Source organism: Glycine soja, chromosome 14 (assembly GCF_004193775.1).
Source record: "Glycine soja cultivar W05 chromosome 14, ASM419377v2, whole genome shotgun sequence".
NCBI lineage: Eukaryota > Viridiplantae > Streptophyta > Magnoliopsida > Fabales > Fabaceae > Glycine > Glycine soja.
In genome coordinates this window covers 5,061,872-5,083,187 of record NC_041015.1, presented here as the reverse complement: position 1 = coordinate 5,083,187, position 21,316 = coordinate 5,061,872, and the positions used below count along the sequence as shown (strand labels likewise).

The window sequence follows — 21,316 nt, the reverse complement described above, 5'->3', positions numbered from 1 at the left end:
GGCCACCTTTTGAAGTCTAAAATATACATAATTATAATTATCAACAATATATTAAGAATTGACTCCTCTATTTGTATGAAAAAGGCTCCGTCGAGAATAGCACAATTCACTTTCATATTTTCTATTTTTTTTTTTATAAAATCTAGATATGTATTTCCCTACAGTAAAAAACTATGAAACTAATCTTATGAGAGAGTAGAGTACTAATTTCTATCATACATGCTCCTTATATAATCAAACATCAAATTTCTATCATATTTTTAAAGAGTTCAAACTTCTAATCACTTGTAAATATAATATTAAAAGCAAGTTAGGTAAATAGATGAATGGTAGGGATGGGGCAAGTTAGGTAAATAGATAGCCGACTTTACTCTGTTTGGATGATAATTAAATTATAAAATTAAGTTTACATGTTTATACTAACAATGATTTGATTCTTAAATTTCATAATTTCTAACACTCCTAACATTAATTTTTTTATGTATTATTTAATCTAAATATATACTCTTAAAATTATGTATCAATTGATCATCTAATGAGATGAGGACCGGTTTAGGGATGAGTCGTCCTCATTAATCACCGCTTTGTTATCCTTATTAACTAAAATTTTAAAATTCATTTCTCTGAAATAAGGATGAATTAATTAGTTGATAAAAAGATTAAGAGTTGATATTTTAACATTCGTATGATTTATTATCTGTGCGTATATAATATTAATGATCAGTTTTCTCATTAATAATTGATATTACTTACTTTATCTTTTAAATTGTAACAAAGATATGAAAGAGAAAGAAATAAATAAATAATCACATTTACTAAGGTACCAAATAAATAAGGAAAAAAAAATCTATGTACACCTCTCTTGGTATAGATACTAAGACTGAAATAAGTTATTACTATGATTAAAAAATTGATATGATAGAAGACAGAAATATAAAGAATTGAGAAATGTTAATTGGGTGTTTATTTTAAATGTCTATAAATCAACACTCAAAAAATAATGGAGCATTAGAAGTTACAAACTAGATAGACTTGTAAATATGCATGCCATTTGTAATATTGAATAAAAATCAGTAACAAGTTGTTCACGTTTTTCTCTATAAATATTTGAAAATAGGAAATAAAATGGTAATTTTGTAATTAATTATAAAAATAAGAAATAAAAATTAAAAAATATTTTTCCAAATCAAAGATTTTCTAACTTCTCATTTTTATGTTGTCTTGATTGCTATGTTAAGAAGAAAAAAGAAACACAATAGACCCTATTAGATTAAGGTTAATTTGATACTTGCACGACACTGTAAATAGACTAAATATCTGGAGGGGAATTATACTTTCCCCTGAAAAAGTTTGTGTATTTACTATATTTTTACCTTTATCTTTATTTGAATCTCTTTGAATACAGTGATTAAGAACGGAACTTTGTCGTTAGTACTTAATAGGCTAATAGCTACTTTCAATTGTGACACTCTAATCCCAACCTTATTCCCTTAACAAAACCAACTCTCACCTCAAATACTTCCCATTCTCTCTTTTGAAATCACTACACAACACCAAGAAATCCAAATCTAATTCCTTATCTCGTTTGATATCCTGATTTCTACTCTCTCAGTTTCCACTCTATTGTATATCTGTATATGTATGTATGTGATGAACTGATGATATTTGCATTTGCTTTTATAGTTTGCTTGGTCACCAAGTAACGACAAAGGGAAACAGTTTCTAGCTTTTTCTTGGCTGATTGTAAATAATCTCTCTCTTTTCTATATTGGATCATAGCTTTCTGCACCCTCTTCCTCTTAGGTTCTCCTATTTTTCTCTCTTGTCGTGGACCTCAACTTTGTAGGCTCACCTTAGAAACAAAACTTCTTTTCTTTTTGGCGGGGGTGAGAGTTGCTATCTTATTCCTGGTTTCATCTACAAGACACTAACATCTTTGTTGTTTTTAGTTTCAGAATTCGTTATACTCACCCACACACCAAAATTCTGGTACACCATGATTTTTCCAAGGTTTTGTACGAATCTAAAAGGTATGGCTTTTATAGATTCTCAACTTTATCTTGATCACACAGGTAAAAGATTCTGAAATCTGTGCACCTTGTGAATCAAAGCTCTATAATTTCTTCCTTTCTGTGTTTCTGTGAGCACCCTTTTCTAGTTCCTCTCCATTTCCATCTCTTTAGGAACTTAATTCAACTAAGTTTTTGTATGCTTGTGGCTTGAGATATGGAATTGGAAACCATCTACCCTCCTTGTTTTATGCCAAATTCAAATTGGTTTGTGCAAGAGAGCCACAGCACAGAGTGGACTAGAGAAGATAACAAGAAGTTTGAAAGTGCCCTTGCTATATATGACAACGACACCCCAGATAGATGGTTCAAGGTGGCAGCTATGATCCCTGGGAAGACTGTGTTTGATGTGATCAAGCAGTATAGGGAACTGGAAGAAGATGTGAGTGAAATCGAAGCCGGGCGTGTTCCAATTCCTGGCTATCTTGCCTCTTCTTTCACCTTTGAGCTGGTTGACAACCACAACTATGATGGATGCAGAAGAAGGCTTGCACCTGTCAGAGGCTCTGATCAAGAGAGAAAGAAAGGAGTCCCATGGACTGAAGATGAACACAGGTGAGTTTCACCAATTTAGAATATCCAATAGTTTATCTGACTTGACCTTTTGCTCCCTTCTGTAGTTGCTGCAAGATATTGGTATTGAAATTCTGCTGATCGAACATGATTTTATTGCCCTACCAACCAATTAGTCTTGGATTAAATATTTAATCATTGTTCATATCATTTACCTTGAATTCCAATGTTTTTATCACTGATCCAATTGTCTTCTATACTAGCTATTTTGTCTATCTAGCAAAGCAGCTATACTATAATTTGATCAGTGAGTTTTTAATTTTTTAAAATAATTTGCAATTTGAACTTTGGGCATGGCCAAAAGAGCCGGCATGTCAAACATAATTTTGAGTTTTTTTGTGTGTTTCCTATATAAACTTGTTGCTTTTCATCTTATCTGTTGTGCTAAGTGAGGTATTTCAATCTCTATCCTTTTTGGTTCCTGTACTTGATGACTTTGGTTTTAAATTACAGACGTTTTCTGATGGGACTTTTAAAGTATGGTAAAGGAGACTGGAGAAATATCTCTCGCAATTTTGTGGTCACTAAGACTCCGACACAAGTTGCTAGCCATGCACAAAAGTACTACATAAGGCAAAAGGTTTCTGGAGGGAAAGATAAAAGGAGACCAAGCATTCATGATATAACCACTGTTAATCTTACAGAAACTTCTGCATCAGATAAGAACAAGCCTCAGTTATTTAATGCGTCTCCTGTGCTTGCACCACAGCAGAAGCTGAATAGCATATCAAAGGTACAGCTGGGCTGGACTAGTAGCCACTACAATGATGGATCATTCATGGTTTTCAACCCAAATAGTGATGCCTTGTTTGTGTCATCTTCACCTGATGTCACTTCTATGGCCCTGAAAATGCAAGGGCAAGATCTCTATGACTGTGCTTTACATGAGGCTTATGCCAAGGTAAAAGTTCCAGGTTTCAGCATGGCTCCTAGAGACTTCAATAATGAAGCTGTTTTTGGTATTCATGCACTGTAATGCCAACCCTGATGATGTTAAACAAAGAAAATTCCACGTCATAGATCATTGTTCTGTAGGATTAATGTAGATGACCATAAGCTAGCTAGCTACTTTGTTCATGGTTAGTGAACAACCTAAAAGAAAACTAGAATAATGTTTCAATCCTTAAAAACTGAATTTGGAATGAACTTATTTTAAAGTTTTCCTCTTTATGTCTATTTCTTTGGTGACCCGATCAGAATCAATATGATGTACCATTCAGGCATGCTATGTCTCAAAAGCAACATGGCAAACATCACTAATAATTGAACTCAATTATCACACGTATATTACTATATAGGTTCAAATATCATAAGCTCTCATCCTTATCCAACAAGCTACAAATTGAACCGCATAAGTTGTCCAGCCCTCAATATTTGAGGCCACCCTCAAATTTGATGGTTTTCTGATACTAGCCACAGGGTAGGCCCAAAAAGTAAGACATGATACCCTCTAGCCATAATGGGCTTATTAGATATTCCAAAACTAACACTCCTCGTGCCTTTCAAAATGAAATAGTAATTAATAACCACTGCACAAAAACTTGAAAAGCAAGTTCATTTGCTGATGTGGCTGACTCACTTGAGCACTTGCATTGAAATTTTTGGGCAGCATGGTAACGTATTAAGCCTTGTGTGTCTTTGAGAATCAGATGATTATTAATCATTTTCATTGTGAGAGCAATATGGCCAAGTTGACCATCTTTGATTAGGATCACACTTTACTAGTCGAATCCGAGTTTGCATTCCACTTAGCTAGAATCCCATGCTTCATTGGTTCAGAATATAGGCAGATTAACGTAAGCATGCGCCAATGTGGTTCACACTATCACAGTGAACTTTTATTAATTTTGATTCTCATCCAATCTTGTTCTGCCTTTTCTTTGATATTTCGGTGGTGGCAACACTGTTGCGTTAGCCATGTTCCTTCTTTTACTGGTCTCTCCAAGCATCATGCTTTATTTTGATTCTTTGTTTTGCTTGAGAACCCCATAGCATATTCTAGTCCTATGCATTATGCTCATAATTTTGTTCATACTAAAACTATTACTACTTTCCTTTCTTTTTTTTTATATCTACTATTACAACTTTCCTAGGAATAAAGCAACCGACCTTGGACTATATATATTGCAGAATGGGCTCTTCAAGATCTGGAAGGACTATATTCATTAGTCTTTCTGAGAATATAAGCTTATATACATTGATATTCCCGAGTTTAGATTAGAATTGTTTCTTTTGATTTTGTTCAGAAATTAGTGGTACTAGGAGTTTATAATTCCAATATATTCTTTAAAAAAAATTATAATAACTTAAAGTTTTACCAAATGGATTCTATGCCATTTCTTACGAGTGCCTGGCACTACCTAAAAATCAGAAAAACATTGCATATATATGTATATGTGTACACGTATATCTAGCGATAAAGTTATTATAATCATTCTATTATTTTTATCTGTGCGTAAACTGCTTAATTTATTAAATGTTTAAATACTTTTTTCGTCTGTGTAGTTTAGTGTTTTTTTTTAATCTTTAGGGAAAAAAAATTGTTTTAGCCTTTAAATATGTTTATTTTATTTTTTTTCCTAAAAGCGCTTTAGATTATATTTTTTATTATTTAAAGTATTTTTTACTATTCCATTGAATGTGTTAATTAAAGTGTTTTAAAAATTAAAAATAAAATAAACACATTTTATAATGATTAAAAAAATTAAAAAATTGCTAAATTACAATGAAAAAAAAATATTTAATCCTTTTATTAGACCATGTTACTTTTAATTTAATACTATATTCTAGCACGATTGGTTCCTAGCAATATAAATAATAAATGATTGCAATATGATAGTATTACCCAACAAGAGCAAATTAATTTAGTTTAATTTTACAAAAAAATCTTTTATTTTCTCTTAAAAGAATTTTTTTTTAAAAAATATTATCAAAGTTTACACTCAACACCAAACATGTTGTTTTGGAGGTACGTCTCAAGGTTTCACTCTTTTGGATCTGTATATCCTTAGTCTCCAAACTGATAAAAATTGTACCCCTTTGAGTGGCATAAAAAACACGCTTACGTAGGTGAACAATTTTTCTCATTGTATCTCTAAATCCTAATCCCCTGATGAAAAATTGTTACCAAATCCATTACCTATTTATCTATATAATATATTATTGGATTTATTATTTTTTAGTTCTTAAATTATTGGAATTTTTACTTTTGATCTTAAACTTTTCATTATTTAGTTAAGGTTTCTAAAGTTATTTTTCATTCATAATTTTAATCATTAATTATCACTGATTTCTGCGTGGTCGTACATATCACCATTTTTTGGTTGTTGCGTGTAAAATTAATGACTTGACATTTACAATTTTACATGTTTATTTTTGTTGTATAGTTAAGATTTCAAAACTTATTTTTCATCTGTATTTTTAGTCATTATCATCTATTTTTATCATTAAATACTGACATGGTCATACACATCTACAATCAGGTGATGCCATGGCATCTAAACAGTTATATTGTGACATTTACACCACACAATCGTTTAGTCATGTGCATTTAAGTAACAAAAAGAAAACAAAATCATTAAAATTGATTAAGTTTGTATATATGAATATTCAGGATTGATTTATTTTTATGAAATCATACAAATTCATTTAGCCATGAATATATGAATATTTTTTATTGATTTACTTCTATCAAAGGAATTTGTATTGTTTTACTTTTATAGATGATAAGGACTAAAATTATAGATGAAAAATAAATTTAGGAACCTTCAATAGTCAATAAAAATTTAAGGACTTAAAATAAAAAATTTTAAAAATTTAGAAACTGAAAAGATACATGTAAATTAATGTCACGTCATTCAATTTTTACATGTGACAACCGAAAAATTATGGCAACATCAATGTTTAAAGATAATAATAATTAAAAATATGAAAAAAAAATTAGGAGATATATTGGATTAGAATTTTAAAAGATTTTTTTTATAAAAAAAAGTCTTGTAATATTCAATTTAAATATTTATTTAAATATTATAAATAAGTATTGTGATATTTAATTAAGACTTTTAATGAATGTAACAAAATTTAATGGTATTTAATTATGATTTTTTTATACCTTATAAAAAGTCTTTTGGTATTAAAAAAATACACAAATTTTGATGGATTATATTTTAAAAAAAAATCAATGGATTTCATTGGACTTTTTAGTATTAAATATCTATAAATAATTTCACTCAAATCTTTGAAATTTTGATAGATTTTTTTCTTTCTTTTTCTATTAGTTATCAAATTTCCTTTTATCTCATCACAAATATCATCTTTTATTTTTAATATTTTTCAAAATACGTGTGTCACATATATATTTCTTCTATTATTTTAGAATAAAAAAATATTAAATATACTATGTTCTTCTACATTTTTTCTTTTATTTTCTAAATAAAATAAATTTTATCCTGTTAAGACTAATCTTATTTTTTCTTGTATGTTTATCACGAATTTTTTACTCTCACTACTCTCTTCCAGTACATATTTATTATTTATTATTGTATCTCGTTTAAAAATATATGTCATTAGATTTAGTAATTAAAAAATAAAAAAATTAACGTATAAATTTAAATTTATTGTTCAAATCTAAAAGTAAAAATGAGAAAATATTATTACAAGAAAAATTAGTATATGAGAACATAAAACTAGAATCAATATAACTATTAAAAGATTAAAAAATTTGTATTAGTTTTGTTTTATTTTTATCCAAACATTATCATTTCTTATTTCTTATTTCTTTTCATTATTTATTGTAATTTTGAATGTATTTTTAAAAACTCATAAAATCTTTTCAGATCTTATAAATTTATAAAATTCTTTTAAATTTTTTAAATTCTTATAATATAAATTTATTAAAATCTAAATTATTATAAAAGTTTTATAAAAAATCTAATAACTCATAATATTCTTACATATATTTTAAAATTCATGATATTTTTTATATTAATATAATCTTTTAAAATCTTAATACAATAAACACCCTTAGATATCTAACCGTCAACAAAAAAATTTAAAAAAAAAAAAACAGAAAATCTAAATGTTTAGAGACAAAAGATAGTAAACTCTACTGTTTGATAACGAGTTTATATATAGGTTGATTGATACAGTGATACGGACTTTATCTATTATTAATTCAGAAAAGTGTAGGCCACACCTTTAAACCAAATTTGATCAGAAAGATAATCGTACAACTTTGACATCTTTATCTTTCATTTAATCTCTCAAAAGAGTTTAGGACACAAATTTTGTAACATCTTTTTTGGACTTACCTCTGCAACGACAATGGATAATTAACTGTACCAGTCACTAAGGAAAAAGATTGTTCCACTGTACTTCCATTTGACCCACGTGGTCATGGATTCTTTCTGTCCATGGATTCTTTTCACTATATATGCATAACATCTTTTTTGGACTTAGCTATGCATAACACGTCCGTGAAGTTTCATTTCATATATGGTGAAGATAATCTCATGTAAAAGATTACTTTTTCTATTTTTTTTTAAAAATATCCTTCTTCAAAAATAATTATATTTAAGAAATTATTATAAACTAAAATTAAGTATTTCTTTCAAACACAAATTCGACCATAATTTTTAACATTGTGAAGGATTTAAGTCCCTTCTATTATATTCAACAAAAGTTTAATTAAGTTTTTTTTTCTTAGAAAAAGGATTTACATCACCTCAAAAACCACGAGGGAAATCAGGAAACTGAAAAATTCTTGCATTAACGACAATACTATATCTGCGCCTTGATTTCCCTATGGGAGTGTATAGAGCCACTGAACCTGTCCTTCCTCAGCACATATCTGCATGATATTAGCTATAAGAGGGGCACAACTGTGCAAAGGGTAAAGGGAGCAGCCATTAAAATGTCCTCTAAACAGAGGGTAAATTTTATGTTGTTGTCCTTTAACCGGCGTCAATATGACCAAAAATCTTCTGTGTTTGATATTGTAAGAATTTTAAAAAAAAATTATGAGTTTGAATCTTATTATCATTCCAAAAAAAATTAACAATTGAGTAATAAAAAGAGAGAGTAAAGACACATGTATTTTATCCTGACATTTTCCCTCTACTTTTACAAATAAAATTCATTTAAATCATTTAGAAATAAAAAAAAATTCATTTAGAAATAAAAATAAAACAAAACTTTGGCAATGAGCCAATGAAATAATAAACCTCAGTTTTGCATTTGAGTCAATATCATTTATAGTATATTCTCATCCGCTTTTATTTTGAAAATCCAACAAAGTAAATATCTGGTGGATCTTAAAACCGTGGCCTATAATGGTCATTTGTATTAGTAATTTTTTATTTACAATTTGTATTAATATGTATATCCAATAACAAATTTAATTCTAATATTTTATATCACATCAGATAATAACCGAATGAAAAACTATTCAATGACAATATTATCTTCTTTATCTCAGGATATTCCCGACCAATAATTAGACACTAAAATCCGAGATGCTGACATTCATTTAATTCAAGAGCTGTATGGTTTGCAGTTTTCTAAAAATTTAACAAAATCCGAAATATTTTATAACAAAATTCAGCCTATCAAAATTATAAATCAAATGTGTATTATTACTGCATTTTGCACCTCACGTATTTATTTTTCAATCCGCAAATGTTCCCTTTTCCATACAATGGTGAATGGTGATGGGCAATATTGATGGTGTAGTGGTCACAAAAGTGACAGCACCTTGATAGCAAGGTGGTTGCAGAAAAAGATTTTTTTTTTTTTTAAGGCAGGGAGAGATATTACTTAAGAAAAGAAATTATGTATATATTAACGTGAGCAACCAAATTTTGAAGAAATTATCATTCCATTCTGTTCCAAACTTTCTACTAAATTGTTTCACCCTTTCACTCATTCGCATTTCACTCTCATCACTATCTCCTTCATCAACCTAATTAGAACATCATTTTCAAAAATTTCTTTATCCTATTATAAAAGATTTTTTTAATTTTTAAATACATTAATTATTTTTTCCTCAAATATTAATAATTAAAATAAATAAATAAAAAAATACAATTTTAAAATAATGGTGCAAATAATTTATAGATTTAATATAATTAATTAAATTAACTAATTTTTTCGAGAGACGTGAATTAATTAAAAAAATTATAATTAGAAAAAATATTAAACGCGCAATCATTGTGCAGAAAAATTTAATTTAATTTATATCTAATGAACCAAAACATTTGTTATAGATTCTACGGCATGAAGCAAATCTGAACTCTTCGGCCCCTTGAAAACCTCTACACATATTTTTACTTTTATGTTGTAGGTACTCTTCTTTAATTTGTTGCTTAGTCAGGGGGTGAGGAAACGATTCAACCAAGCAAAACATGTAAAGAATAGACATGGCAAGGACGGCGTAGGACGGGAATTATCTAGCATTCTCACTCTCCAACGTATACCTCTACTCTTTTTCAATATCCAACGGGTTAAAATTTGTTATCTCTAATTTGATATTTTCGTTCTTAGTATAGATTTATAATTTTTTTTGTAATAAATTATATTAAAAATCTGATTTTTAAAAAATTAATTGATACACATTTATTTTTAACTACTTGTATTTGCAGCGTATTTATTTAAAAAAAATCATAAAAAAAAAATATTAAATTATGTAAAAATTATAAAAAAATTAACAAGTAATTAATAAAATTTTAATAATTTCATCATCGAAAAGTTACGAGAATGAGTATGAGACGGATAGTAACATCTCCGTCCCCAACCCCGATTAAAAAAATCAGATAATTCCCGAATTCAAACCCGTAAGTCAACTCCAATATTTCCCATCAAAATCGGAACGAGTTTAAGCAAATACTCACAGATATACGAATTTCATTGCCCATTTCGGAAGCCCAGGGAAGATGAATCTCACACTTAAAATCCTTAGAAGGCCAGAGAAAATTTTGCAAAATTACAAATTGGAACAAAAAAAACAAGGAAAAAATAACAAATAGAAACAATACATGCTTTTATATTCACAAAATTGAGCATCTTCAGTGGAAAAGGAACTACCTTCTGCAAGAGTTGATAAGAAGCAAAGAACACCAGTTTAGGAATTGCAGAGAAAATTGAAACCCTCTAAACTAAAACACTCCCACCACTTACAAACAAGATTTGAAAGGAGAAAAAAAAAACCTTGGAAAGAAGAAGAAGAAAAAAAAAATGGTATGTACAAGTTTAGGTGTCAACATATGTTGCAGGATCCAAAGGTATAACAGTATCTGGAAAATCTGTTCTTGGGCCAGCAAGAGAGTAATATGCAAGAATATGAGCCGGGTGCTCAACAACTACGGGCTCTTCTTGCTGATTGCTAACAACAACGCGTCTAGAAGGAATCAACTCAATGTTCCAATAGGGGCGAGCCATTGCCAGAAGATCGCGTCCAGATGGAGATGCTCCATACCCTTGCACCCATAGGTACCTGAGAGAATTCAGTTGAGTTGCAGCAATAGCTAGTGCATACTCACTGAAAAAGGAACATCCCCTCATCTCAAGTTTCTGAAGACTGGGGCAACCCTTAGAGAATTCCAAAAGCCCTGCATCAGTCTCTCCCACATAACCAAGAAGCATCCATCTCACGTTGGGGCTGTATTGCCCTATGTAACCGAGCCCTACATCAGTCAATCCCCCAGGTCTGAGATATAGAGCAAATCTTCTGAGCTTGTCACAACCCCTCAGTAGAGCCCTCACTCCGTTGTCAAGTGGCAAATCAGTTATTTTCTCTTCGCGGTCTAGCAAGACAAGGCGAAAATCACAAAGGTTTTTCAAGTGAGTACCAATGTGTTCTAGAGATGCATTTGTAATGTCGGATACGTAGACGGCCAAGTATTCGAGTTCTGGACAGCCATGTGACAAAGCAATTAGTCCTCTCTGGGAAACAACACCTTCTTCATCCTCCATTCCTTGATCATCATCTCCCCGTTCAATCCTAAGCCTTTTAAGCCTCCTACAACAGCGAGCAAGCACTTCTAATCCTCTGTCTCCAATTACATTCCTTGACTGCACACAAGGAACGGCTATTAGTTTATTATCAATACTTCAAAAGTTGTTCTAGTAACTCAATATAACCCATTATCCCAAACTTAGCATCCACATCCATTTCATTTATTTCATTATTTTTACAATTTCATGTGTGCTTTAATCTAAAGCGTTTGGGGTTGTAGAGAATACTTAAAAAACTTAAAAGCAAACATTAATACAAATAGAGAGGTATATGGCTAAATGTGGAGGGCTAGATCAAAAGAAATTAAGACCACCAAAACATCATTGCAAGAATTTGAAGAGTAAGCAAATATAATGAGAAAAAGTTATGGAAACTTGCCTCAAGGACCTCCAAGTTGGGGCACCTTTGGATTAACGTACAATGGTCCTCTGTATCCAGCATTGCATAGAGAAGATCCAATTTTTTCAGTAAGGCTGCATAAGGGAACACCATGGGCATTTCATTCTTTGTAATATATGTCAAACCCAAACGACTTAATTTTGCTGGCAATGATATAGCAGAGTACTTCTCCGATTCCTCGTTGTAGGAACCTCCACAAAATTCTTCTAGAGCAGATGCATATCGAAAGAAGTTCACCAGATCTAATACTTCACAATCAGTAATTTTCACAGAGTTTAAGTTGGGGCAATTTCTGGCTATAAGTTCAAGGTCCTGGATTCTGACGTTGGCAATATCAGTCAAGTAAAAATTCAGTGTCTCAAGAACTGTATTATTCAAAGCAAGCTCATGGAGCCAGTCACCATCATTCTCAACAAGTGAGCTTTCCTCTAAAAACAAGACTCTTAAGTTCCTGCCAAAAAGAAAATTTCAGTCAGAGTCACACTAATTTATAATACCAGGCATGAGTTCCTACTTCCAAGAGGCAATGAAACACTTGAAAAAAATCTGTCTAGTCCTAGGCACTCCCTCCCTCATATTAAAAAGATATAAAAAAAAAAACCCTTATTTTGAATGACTGGAAGGCAATGGATAAAACAAAACTACATTGAACGCGCTTTAAATAAGCAGCAATCTCCCCCAAAGAGTCCAGTCTAACGGTAAGAAAAATTTAAATCCTCTTAGCACACTTTCTTACTTACCTTACTGCCTACTATTAATCCAGTGAGTACATGAAATAGTATTAAATATTAAAAACAACACTTAAAGAATTAATAGGAGAAAATTTTTATATTAAAAGGTCTAAAAATTTGTGTTACTAATACTCCGGTGATTTCCAAATTCCAATAATAACTTTTTATTTTATTATGATTAACAAAATTACATTTTCAATATAAAGATGAAAAAGTGGAACTTTGTATTGATAAAGAAAATATTTATTAGAGTATATCAGAAATAATAAAATCATTAATTTCCTTTATTTCTCAATAAAATATTTTCATTTTTATATTCTGAACAAGTATTAATAGAAGAATTTTATATAAAAAAGTATTAATAGGAGAATTAAGGTAAAAGGCCCAATGAAAAAAAAACTAATTACAATAAAAGTGAGTCACAACCTAAATAATGTAATTAACGAGGGCAAAAAAGCATAGACTTGGAAATGAGGGAAGTGTTTGGCAGTAATCAGTTGCAAACACAATTACAGCACTCCTAGAATAAGATGTGAAAAACAATTTTCATTCTCCAGGGATTAAATTAATTGAACCAGTTGGTAAATTCTCCCGCCGACTTGACACATACTACCATAGATTTGAATCGTATGTCATCTAAATCCTAAGTAAGAAAATAGATAAAGATGGCCAACTCAAACTATACAATACAGTTTCCAAAATTTAAAGAGGCAAGGACAAACGGATAACGTATAGGGTGTTTTTTTTTCCTATTTTTATGAAGCCTAAAAGTATAGGATTGAGTTTGATTATATCGAGAACAAAGGGAAGGAAGAACACTTTACACAAGTTTAAATCTATTATGCAATACTCCTTCACACAGATCAAGAAAATAAAAATTCTTTGAGAATTAATATTTATAAAGGAACAATTTTATTAAAATACCATTGTTTTTTTCCTTAATTTCAATAAATATATTATCAAATCTTTTAAAATGACATTACTTGTTACAGAACAAAATTAGAATAGATATTTTAATATCATATTGAAAAATAAGAACATCGATCAATTTAAATCTTTTTACAAAGAATAAAAAATTATCATTTTGAGAAGGAGAAAATAATAATTAACGACTTTCGCACTATGTTCCTCACGGGCTATAGGGAATTGATCAGCGTAGTCTTAATCAAAAGTTAAAGAAATTTCATCTTTTTCTTATTTTTGGTTTATAGGAATTTTATATTCGTTAGACCTACTCATCAATGATTAATTACTAAACTTCTTTTTGTACAATGGTCCTCTTCAGTTCAAACCTATGACTTTATGCATTTTAGTCCAATCCCACCTACCAGGCCAACCTAGCAATGATTAATTACTAAGCGGTTCAATGAATTTGTAGGATTGGAAACTGCAGCATCAATAAATAAGCCAATTCATTTCAAGTTCACGGAAGATGAACCAACAGACAATTGTCAGAGCTCCTCATCAACAGATAATTATCTTACGGATAAAGGAAAGGGAAAAAAACTTCCTTCTAAACAATTTGAACTTCAACATAACTGTAACAGGGCAGAAGATTTACAAAACCAACACTTGGGCGTGGGGTTACAAATGAAGCATTAAAAATTCCAACAAAAACAGAAATATTATCTCACCAAAACTTGGAATATTAAAAAATAATAAAAATTTGAAAACACAGTCTCACCCATTAAAGCATCTGGCGTTACGAATTAAAACATTGCCCATTTTGTTAAACAACTTAACTATGCAATTATTGGTATTATTATGTTCACAAGTTGAATATAGTGTTTCTTAAAATATGCTACAAAGGATTGATAAACTTCCCCATGAATTTTACGAGAGTTTAATTTCTACGTACAGTATAAAAAATCTTATACTCAATCAATTAAAAATAATCGTATTATATATAGAAATTTATCATTGAATGGCATGACTTGTATGCATGTTAATATGAGTTTAACCAAAAATCAACAAATTTTTCATATATAAAAGTTTATAATAGAATTACATGACTTTCATGCAGTGTAAAAATCATCAAATTTACTTATCATATATATATAACTTTATGATTTAATCTATATATTATATTTACTCATTTTTATTATTGGTATGAATCCATGAAACTTAATAAAACAGAATTAAAAGTTATAACTTTTTTTTTTATTTTGAAAAATTGATTTGACTATTTGATAAATAAGCTTTTAAAATAACTTTTGAAGTTTTTAAAATATTATGTGAAGTAACCTCTTTTAAAAAGTCCATTTCTAATTTTTTATATTTTTTTATTTTTATCTTTAATATATTTATCTAATTTTTTTTATCATTTTTTAAAATAAATCATAATTTTATTATATTCCTCAAATCATAATTTTATTTTTTTCCGCTTCCAACCAATTTTTTAACTTTCAACCATATCTTTTAAGTTCATTCATGGAAGCCTTTTCTTTTTCTTTTTGTTAACAAAACGAAAAGGAACACGATACAAAATCCAAAAAAATTAAATGAATCACAAATTCAAAATCCTCCAACCACTCTACGAATCACAAGCGGGAACAATCGTGATATTCAGAATGTTTCTACTCATACCAACAACACGAAAGGAATGACAACAACAACAAAAAATGAAACTAAACAAACAGAATTAATTCATCCAATATTTCCGCGATAAGCATCCAAAACTGAAGCAAAAAACACAGTAAGGAAGCCAAAAATAAATAAATACCTGCAATAACGACCGATATAGTAGAGGCCATCGGTGGAGAATCCAGAGCACTTATCCAGCTTGAGTGCTTGAAGTATGTGTCCGCGCGAACGAGCTAGAACTTGAAGATCCGAATCCCTTACAATCATACGCCGAAAGTGAAGCGACTTCAAGCAATCGAAGTACTGAGAGATCTCTCTGACCCAAGGCGTGACGAAACCTCCCCAATCCTCCGGTATCAGGTTGAACATCGCCGCCCGCGGCTTTCCCTTCAGGTTTAACGACTCCAGGTGCGGGAACCGCCGCCTTAAACGGTCCGGCGTGGTGGTGTAACACAGTGCGATTGTCACGTGCTTACGCGTGAGCGAGTCGAGCTCGTACAACCGGCGGCACACCTGCGACACGGCGTCGCGGTCCTTGGAGTCGTGTATGTACGGCATCACGCAGTCCAGAACCACATCCGATAACCTCGTCGCCATCCGCTTCGCGTCCCGATCCTCCATAACCGCCAAAAACGGTGCGTTTCAGAGATCTGGAATTCTCGTTGCGGATCCAAAAAAAAAAGTGCAACGATTTGAGCACACGTGCGAAAAGTGGCGCCGCCAAATCGGTTTCGGAATAACAAGAGAGGAAGATTCGGAGCGCGATGAACGAAGAATTTTCAGAAGGAGGAATTTCGCACTAAAGACGAGCCAATCAGATCGGAAACGAGCCGCCGAACCGGCCAATCGGAGAGGAAGAAAGAAGAAGGATGAGGGGAAGACATAGTGGAAGGGTGAGTGAACGGACGGTGGAGATTGCGAGGATCAGCGGTATCGGACGGTGACAGTTGGAACAGTTTGTGAGAAGGGGATTGGATCGGACCCTGATATATGAGAAGGGTAAAATAAAAAAATAAAAAAAACAAAACAAAAAACAAAAGTAGGGGTCAGAATTTTTAGTACTAGTTGTTTTTATTTTATTATTATTGTTGTTGTTGATGCAAGTAACTAAAGGATTGCAAGGTAGAGGTGGAGATGATGAGTGAGAAAGCCAACTAAACGACAAAACTTGCCCTCTCAATTGCCAATAATGTAAAACGAAATCGTTGAGGGACTCAGAGAGAGTGATGTATTACAATTACTTCTTTTTTTTCTCTTTTATTTATTTTATAATTTTATTATTTTTTCTTGCAATTATGTCTTTTTTATTATTTTTTTCATTTTTAGATTTTGTGCCTCACATAGGATGTAGAGGGAGGATATTATAAAATAAATGTTTGGAGCGTCTCTATAGGTCACTCCTGATGAATGATGCTGCACTGAAAACAAACTGAATTTCAGCAAAATGATTACATGTAGTGGGTGCAATGAAAAGATGATCTAGATTTTGGATTCATCCACCGTGGTGACGAAAATATTTATAACATGTTTGGATATAATCATGATGACTACTTCAAAATTATAATGTTATCATGATTTTTCAGAAGTAATTATATGTTATTTTATATTTACCTTGATTTTATAATTAATTTTGATTTATCTTATTGTCAAACATGTTATTAGTTAGTCAAGAAATCGCTTTAGTTAAAAATAAAATATAAAATAAAAAAAAATCACTTCCATTGACATTTACGTGTGTGATACGAGTTTTGATTGGTACTTACATGTGCTCCAACTAGTAATTATACCTAACAAATATATATATATATATATATATATATATATATATATATGACTGATTTTTATAATTTATTTTATATTAAGAATATTAGGGTAAGTCGAGATCTTTCTATTTTTAAAAATAGCAACTTATTTTTAGGTTCTGTTAAGAATTAAGATTTTCTTTGGAAAAAGACTTCATTTTGATGTTAATGTCTGTTTAATAGACAATCAGCATGAGTACGTATTATGTTATCGTGAATGAGTAAATAATCATTCAGAAACCCAAAAAAAAATGAGAAAAAATCTCAGTTATTGAAATTAAGTCTCAATTTATAATTTTTTTTCAAAAACAATCTTGTAACATATTCTTGTTGTCCATAATTGAAAAATCAGTATCATATCATCGAACAATTCTTAAAAATTTGTCATCTTGGAAATATCCGAGCAAACACCTTTCCCCGCCACATTAGTTATTGCTGGAAGCATCAATTTCTTTCAACTCCCGTATATCATGACTTGAAACATTGATAGAAAAACAATTTCCAGAAATGTGAAGGCATACGAAAAAACAAAACCCGATCTCTAGTTCTTGTCTGATGAAATACAATAAATGCTTTTTAAGTTTTGTGTTTCCTTTGGAAGAGATAGACAATGTACTCAAATCACAAATTAAACAAACAATGTAATATGCATAAAAAAATATAAACACTATTATTAAAAAAAACATGAGAGAAGTATTATGTGAAAAATATAAAGTTGGTTTGATGATAAAGGATGGAAAAAGGATGGAATAGGTTATGAATTTGAATTTTTTTTACTAGTAAATTAATAATTAATATTTGTTGATAAAAGAAATTTCAAATAAACGATTTGACTAAAATAACTTTGGGTGATAGTAGAGGCTATCTTGTTTTTTAATTTACTCCTAATTGTATTCTTAATAGTCTTATAAGAGCTTATTCAGCTCATATTTTATTTCCAATAGGCTTTTAGTCCTCTTTTTGTAATTCACCCAAAAGAAATGATTTTGTATTCAGTGGAACATATATAAACAAGTTATGAAAGAAAATTGTATTTTATTCTTTAACCTAAACAAAAATTCAATGTGTGTAAACTAAGTCATAGGTAAATAACACCTATTTTTTTGAGACCACAACTATTCTCAAAAGGAGACAATATATTGCGAATACATAATAAATTTCTTATTTAGTACCTAAAGATGTCATTCATTGTCATTTTAATTCTTAAATTTAATGAAATTAAAAAAATAATTCCTAAATTTGCATTATGTTCATTACATTTGTCCAATCATTAACCTATCCACACTAACTTTGACAGAGATTCTATGTGACACATGTCACATCACCATTTTTCTTAACTTTGCTTCCATAGAAGCTTAAGTCCTACTTCCTATCATTTTAAGGACTTGTTTAGATTAGATCTTTATTTCCTCAAGGATTCCAACAATAGGTGTTTATTAATTATACCCAGACCTTGGCAAGTAAGTTTATTTCTACTGACACTAATTGTATAGAGTTTACATTGATATGAATATTTTTTAATTATATTTTTGGTTTTGGTCTCGAGTCATACATTCTTTTCTTTACATTAAGATCAAACATTAAAAACTTAGTGTCGAGGATAGTAGCTAACTTTTTCTCTTCTGAATAAAAATTCATCACCACGTGCACTATAGAGACAATTGCCTACTCTAATGGTCGACCACTATTGAGCCATTATTGAATCACTCATATATAAATGTCAAATTTGTAAGTTTTACATTTAAAATATCTAATTATCGAGATAAATTAAAGGGTGTATGGACCGAAATAGTATATATTGGAAGCAAACACCTTTATCCCATAAGCTAACTTTTTATATTGAATTAAACTTAAATCCAAAGTTTAAGATATAGGTCATCATTTATAATATTTTTTACTTGACTTGTTTGTTTCAACTAATGTGAAATTTTATGTATTATTGGTACTTAAATTTTCAACACAAAAATTATTGAATTTAAAATGATTCTTAGAATATATGTGTTTTTGGAGTACAAGTGTGAAATGAAGTCTTATATCATGTAAGAATAGGAAGATTGAATACTATATAAGTGAAGATAAGACCCATCAACTTGAGTCTTAAGGTTTTGGGTTAAGGTGTGATATCAAATTTATTTATATGGTTACTCATGATCCATTTATGTAAATCTCCCCAATATTTATCTCTTCCCCTTTAATTTTACAACAATTGGTATCAGAGTCAAGTTTGACTTAGTAAGCAAGATTTATGAAATATTATTTTTAATAAACATAAAATAATAAGGTAATCTATTTATAAGTCTAATTACTTCATTTAGTAACTTTTTTTTTACTTTTCCTATATTCTATCTTTTATCTCTATACATGTGTTTTTCATTTTGTTTCGAAGATTCATGAAAATTTCATTTATTTTTTCTGGCTATGAAAAACTACATCCTATCATTCTATATAAAACAACAAGAAATAATGAAAATTAGGTATGAATAGAATAAGAGAATAAAGGGATAAAAGAGTAAATGGTTAGATGAGTTGGGGCGGCCACCATTAAGCTCAAAGACCACTATTGGATACTCATAAATGAAAAATAGCTTCCATTCAAGGGGGAGGCTATCATGTGGAAGAGACTTACACTTGAGGGGAAGATTGTTGAAGTACAAGTATGAGGTAAAGTCTCACATCAAGCAAAAATGAAAGGTTGAACACCATATAAGTGAAGGAAAAACCCATGCACCAGAACCTTAAGATTTTGAGTTAAAATGTAATGTCAAGTTTACTTATATGGTTGTTCATGATTCATTGGTGTAAATCTCTCTAGTGTTTACTCCCCCCCCCAAATTTCTCCCATTAATTGATATAAAAGTCAATGGTGGAGCGATAGTGCAAGTATCTAGAGCATGTAGCCTTTAATAGTCACCATGAAATATTTGTGGATGATAATGACTTTCGCTCAAAGGGGAGACTATCATATGAATGAGACTCACATTTGAGGAGAGAATTGTTGGAGTACAAATAGGAAGTGAAGTCTCACATCATGTAGCAATGAAAAAATTGAACATCATATAAGTAATGATAAGATCTATAAACTTAAGTCTTAAAATTTTGAGTTAAAATGTAATGTGTGATTTACTTATATAGTTACTCCTGATCCATTAGTATAAATTTCTCCAGTATTTATCTCCCTCAATTCCATAACATGTATTTTTTTTTTAAAAAAAAACTATCAAAACTTTTCTAGTGAACATATTATGTTAACCTTTTATTTTGTCATATTTTTTTATTAGTATAAACTTTAGAATCCTTCATAAAATGGATGCAAAGTGATAGGGTAGGATTCGGCTTCGAGTTCAAGCAGTCGTTTTCTTAAAAAAAAAAAAAACAAGTTATGACTCTTGAACGATTTGTTAATTGATGCAAATAGAATTTTGTGCTACTTTCATCATATTAAAGCCCTAGTTGTAATCCAATGATATTCCTTATTCTTTTTAAACATGGCAAGCCCATATAGAATTTCAGAAAAGTAACGGAAAGAGCAAAACGGGGAAAGACAGCACAAATAACAATTAAAATGCACAAAATTTATTATGTTGCAACATAATTAATTATCCTTCAATTTTTTTTTTATTTCTCATCTATTTCATTCTTACCTAATTTCATATTATATATTTCTTTTTTACGTATCAGGAGTACCTTGCTAACACATTGTAAGTATATGCTCAAACAAATATTTCATCATAATTGTACTCTTTTGTTTTTCCTCATATATATATATATATATATATCATTCCAGAAATTCCCGGCTAATTGAAATTTTTGTTTGCATTATGAATATCTTATTTTAAACAGATTTAATGATATGCGCAAGTTATTAAATTATTTATTACTAACAGGATAATAATTAAAATTAAATTTCGATAAAAATGACAATAATAATAGTAATATACTATGATAAACTTAAAGATCAAAACCTTTTTGTAGATAATAAATTATTATTATTATTATTAAATATTAGATTATTTAATTTGAATTTGAATATAGTTAAAAATACATAGCGCATTTAAGATTGAAATTAGAAATATTATACATGTGTTTTAATATAAATCGAACGAATAAAAGTCAAATAAATGTAAGGATTCTGATCTCTTAATAAAATTA

General features: G+C 29.9%; 2 protein-coding genes across 8 annotated transcripts; one reads left to right on the top strand and one right to left on the bottom strand.

Moving 5' to 3' along the window:
• Positions 1 to 1,473: 1,473 nt before the first annotated feature.
• On the top strand, positions 1,474 to 3,818 carry LOC114385323 (transcription factor DIVARICATA-like). Of its 7 annotated transcripts, none has more exons than XM_028345353.1 (4): positions 1,474 to 1,639; positions 1,950 to 2,030; positions 2,184 to 2,624; positions 3,096 to 3,818. In XM_028345353.1, exons 3-4 carry the CDS (start codon positions 2,227 to 2,229, stop codon positions 3,616 to 3,618), a joined length of 921 nt encoding a protein of 306 aa, XP_028201154.1. In that variant the 5' UTR covers positions 1,474 to 1,639; positions 1,950 to 2,030; positions 2,184 to 2,226; the 3' UTR covers positions 3,619 to 3,818. The 7 variants fall into 7 exon arrangements, with proteins under 7 accessions (XP_028201154.1, XP_028201153.1, XP_028201150.1 ...); XM_028345352.1 differs by having other exon boundaries at positions 1,474 to 1,743; XM_028345354.1 differs by lacking the exon at positions 1,474 to 1,639 and adding an exon at positions 1,750 to 1,886.
• Positions 3,819 to 10,651: 6,833 nt separating this feature from the next.
• On the bottom strand, positions 10,652 to 16,388 carry LOC114384718 (coronatine-insensitive protein 1-like). The gene is made up of 3 exons (XM_028344460.1): positions 15,505 to 16,388; positions 12,031 to 12,502; positions 10,652 to 11,708 (listed from the first exon to the last, which is right to left on the bottom strand). Exons 1-3 carry the CDS (start codon positions 15,984 to 15,986, stop codon positions 10,887 to 10,889), a joined length of 1,776 nt encoding a protein of 591 aa, XP_028200261.1. The 5' UTR covers positions 15,987 to 16,388; the 3' UTR covers positions 10,652 to 10,886.
• Positions 16,389 to 21,316: the final 4,928 nt, after the last annotated feature.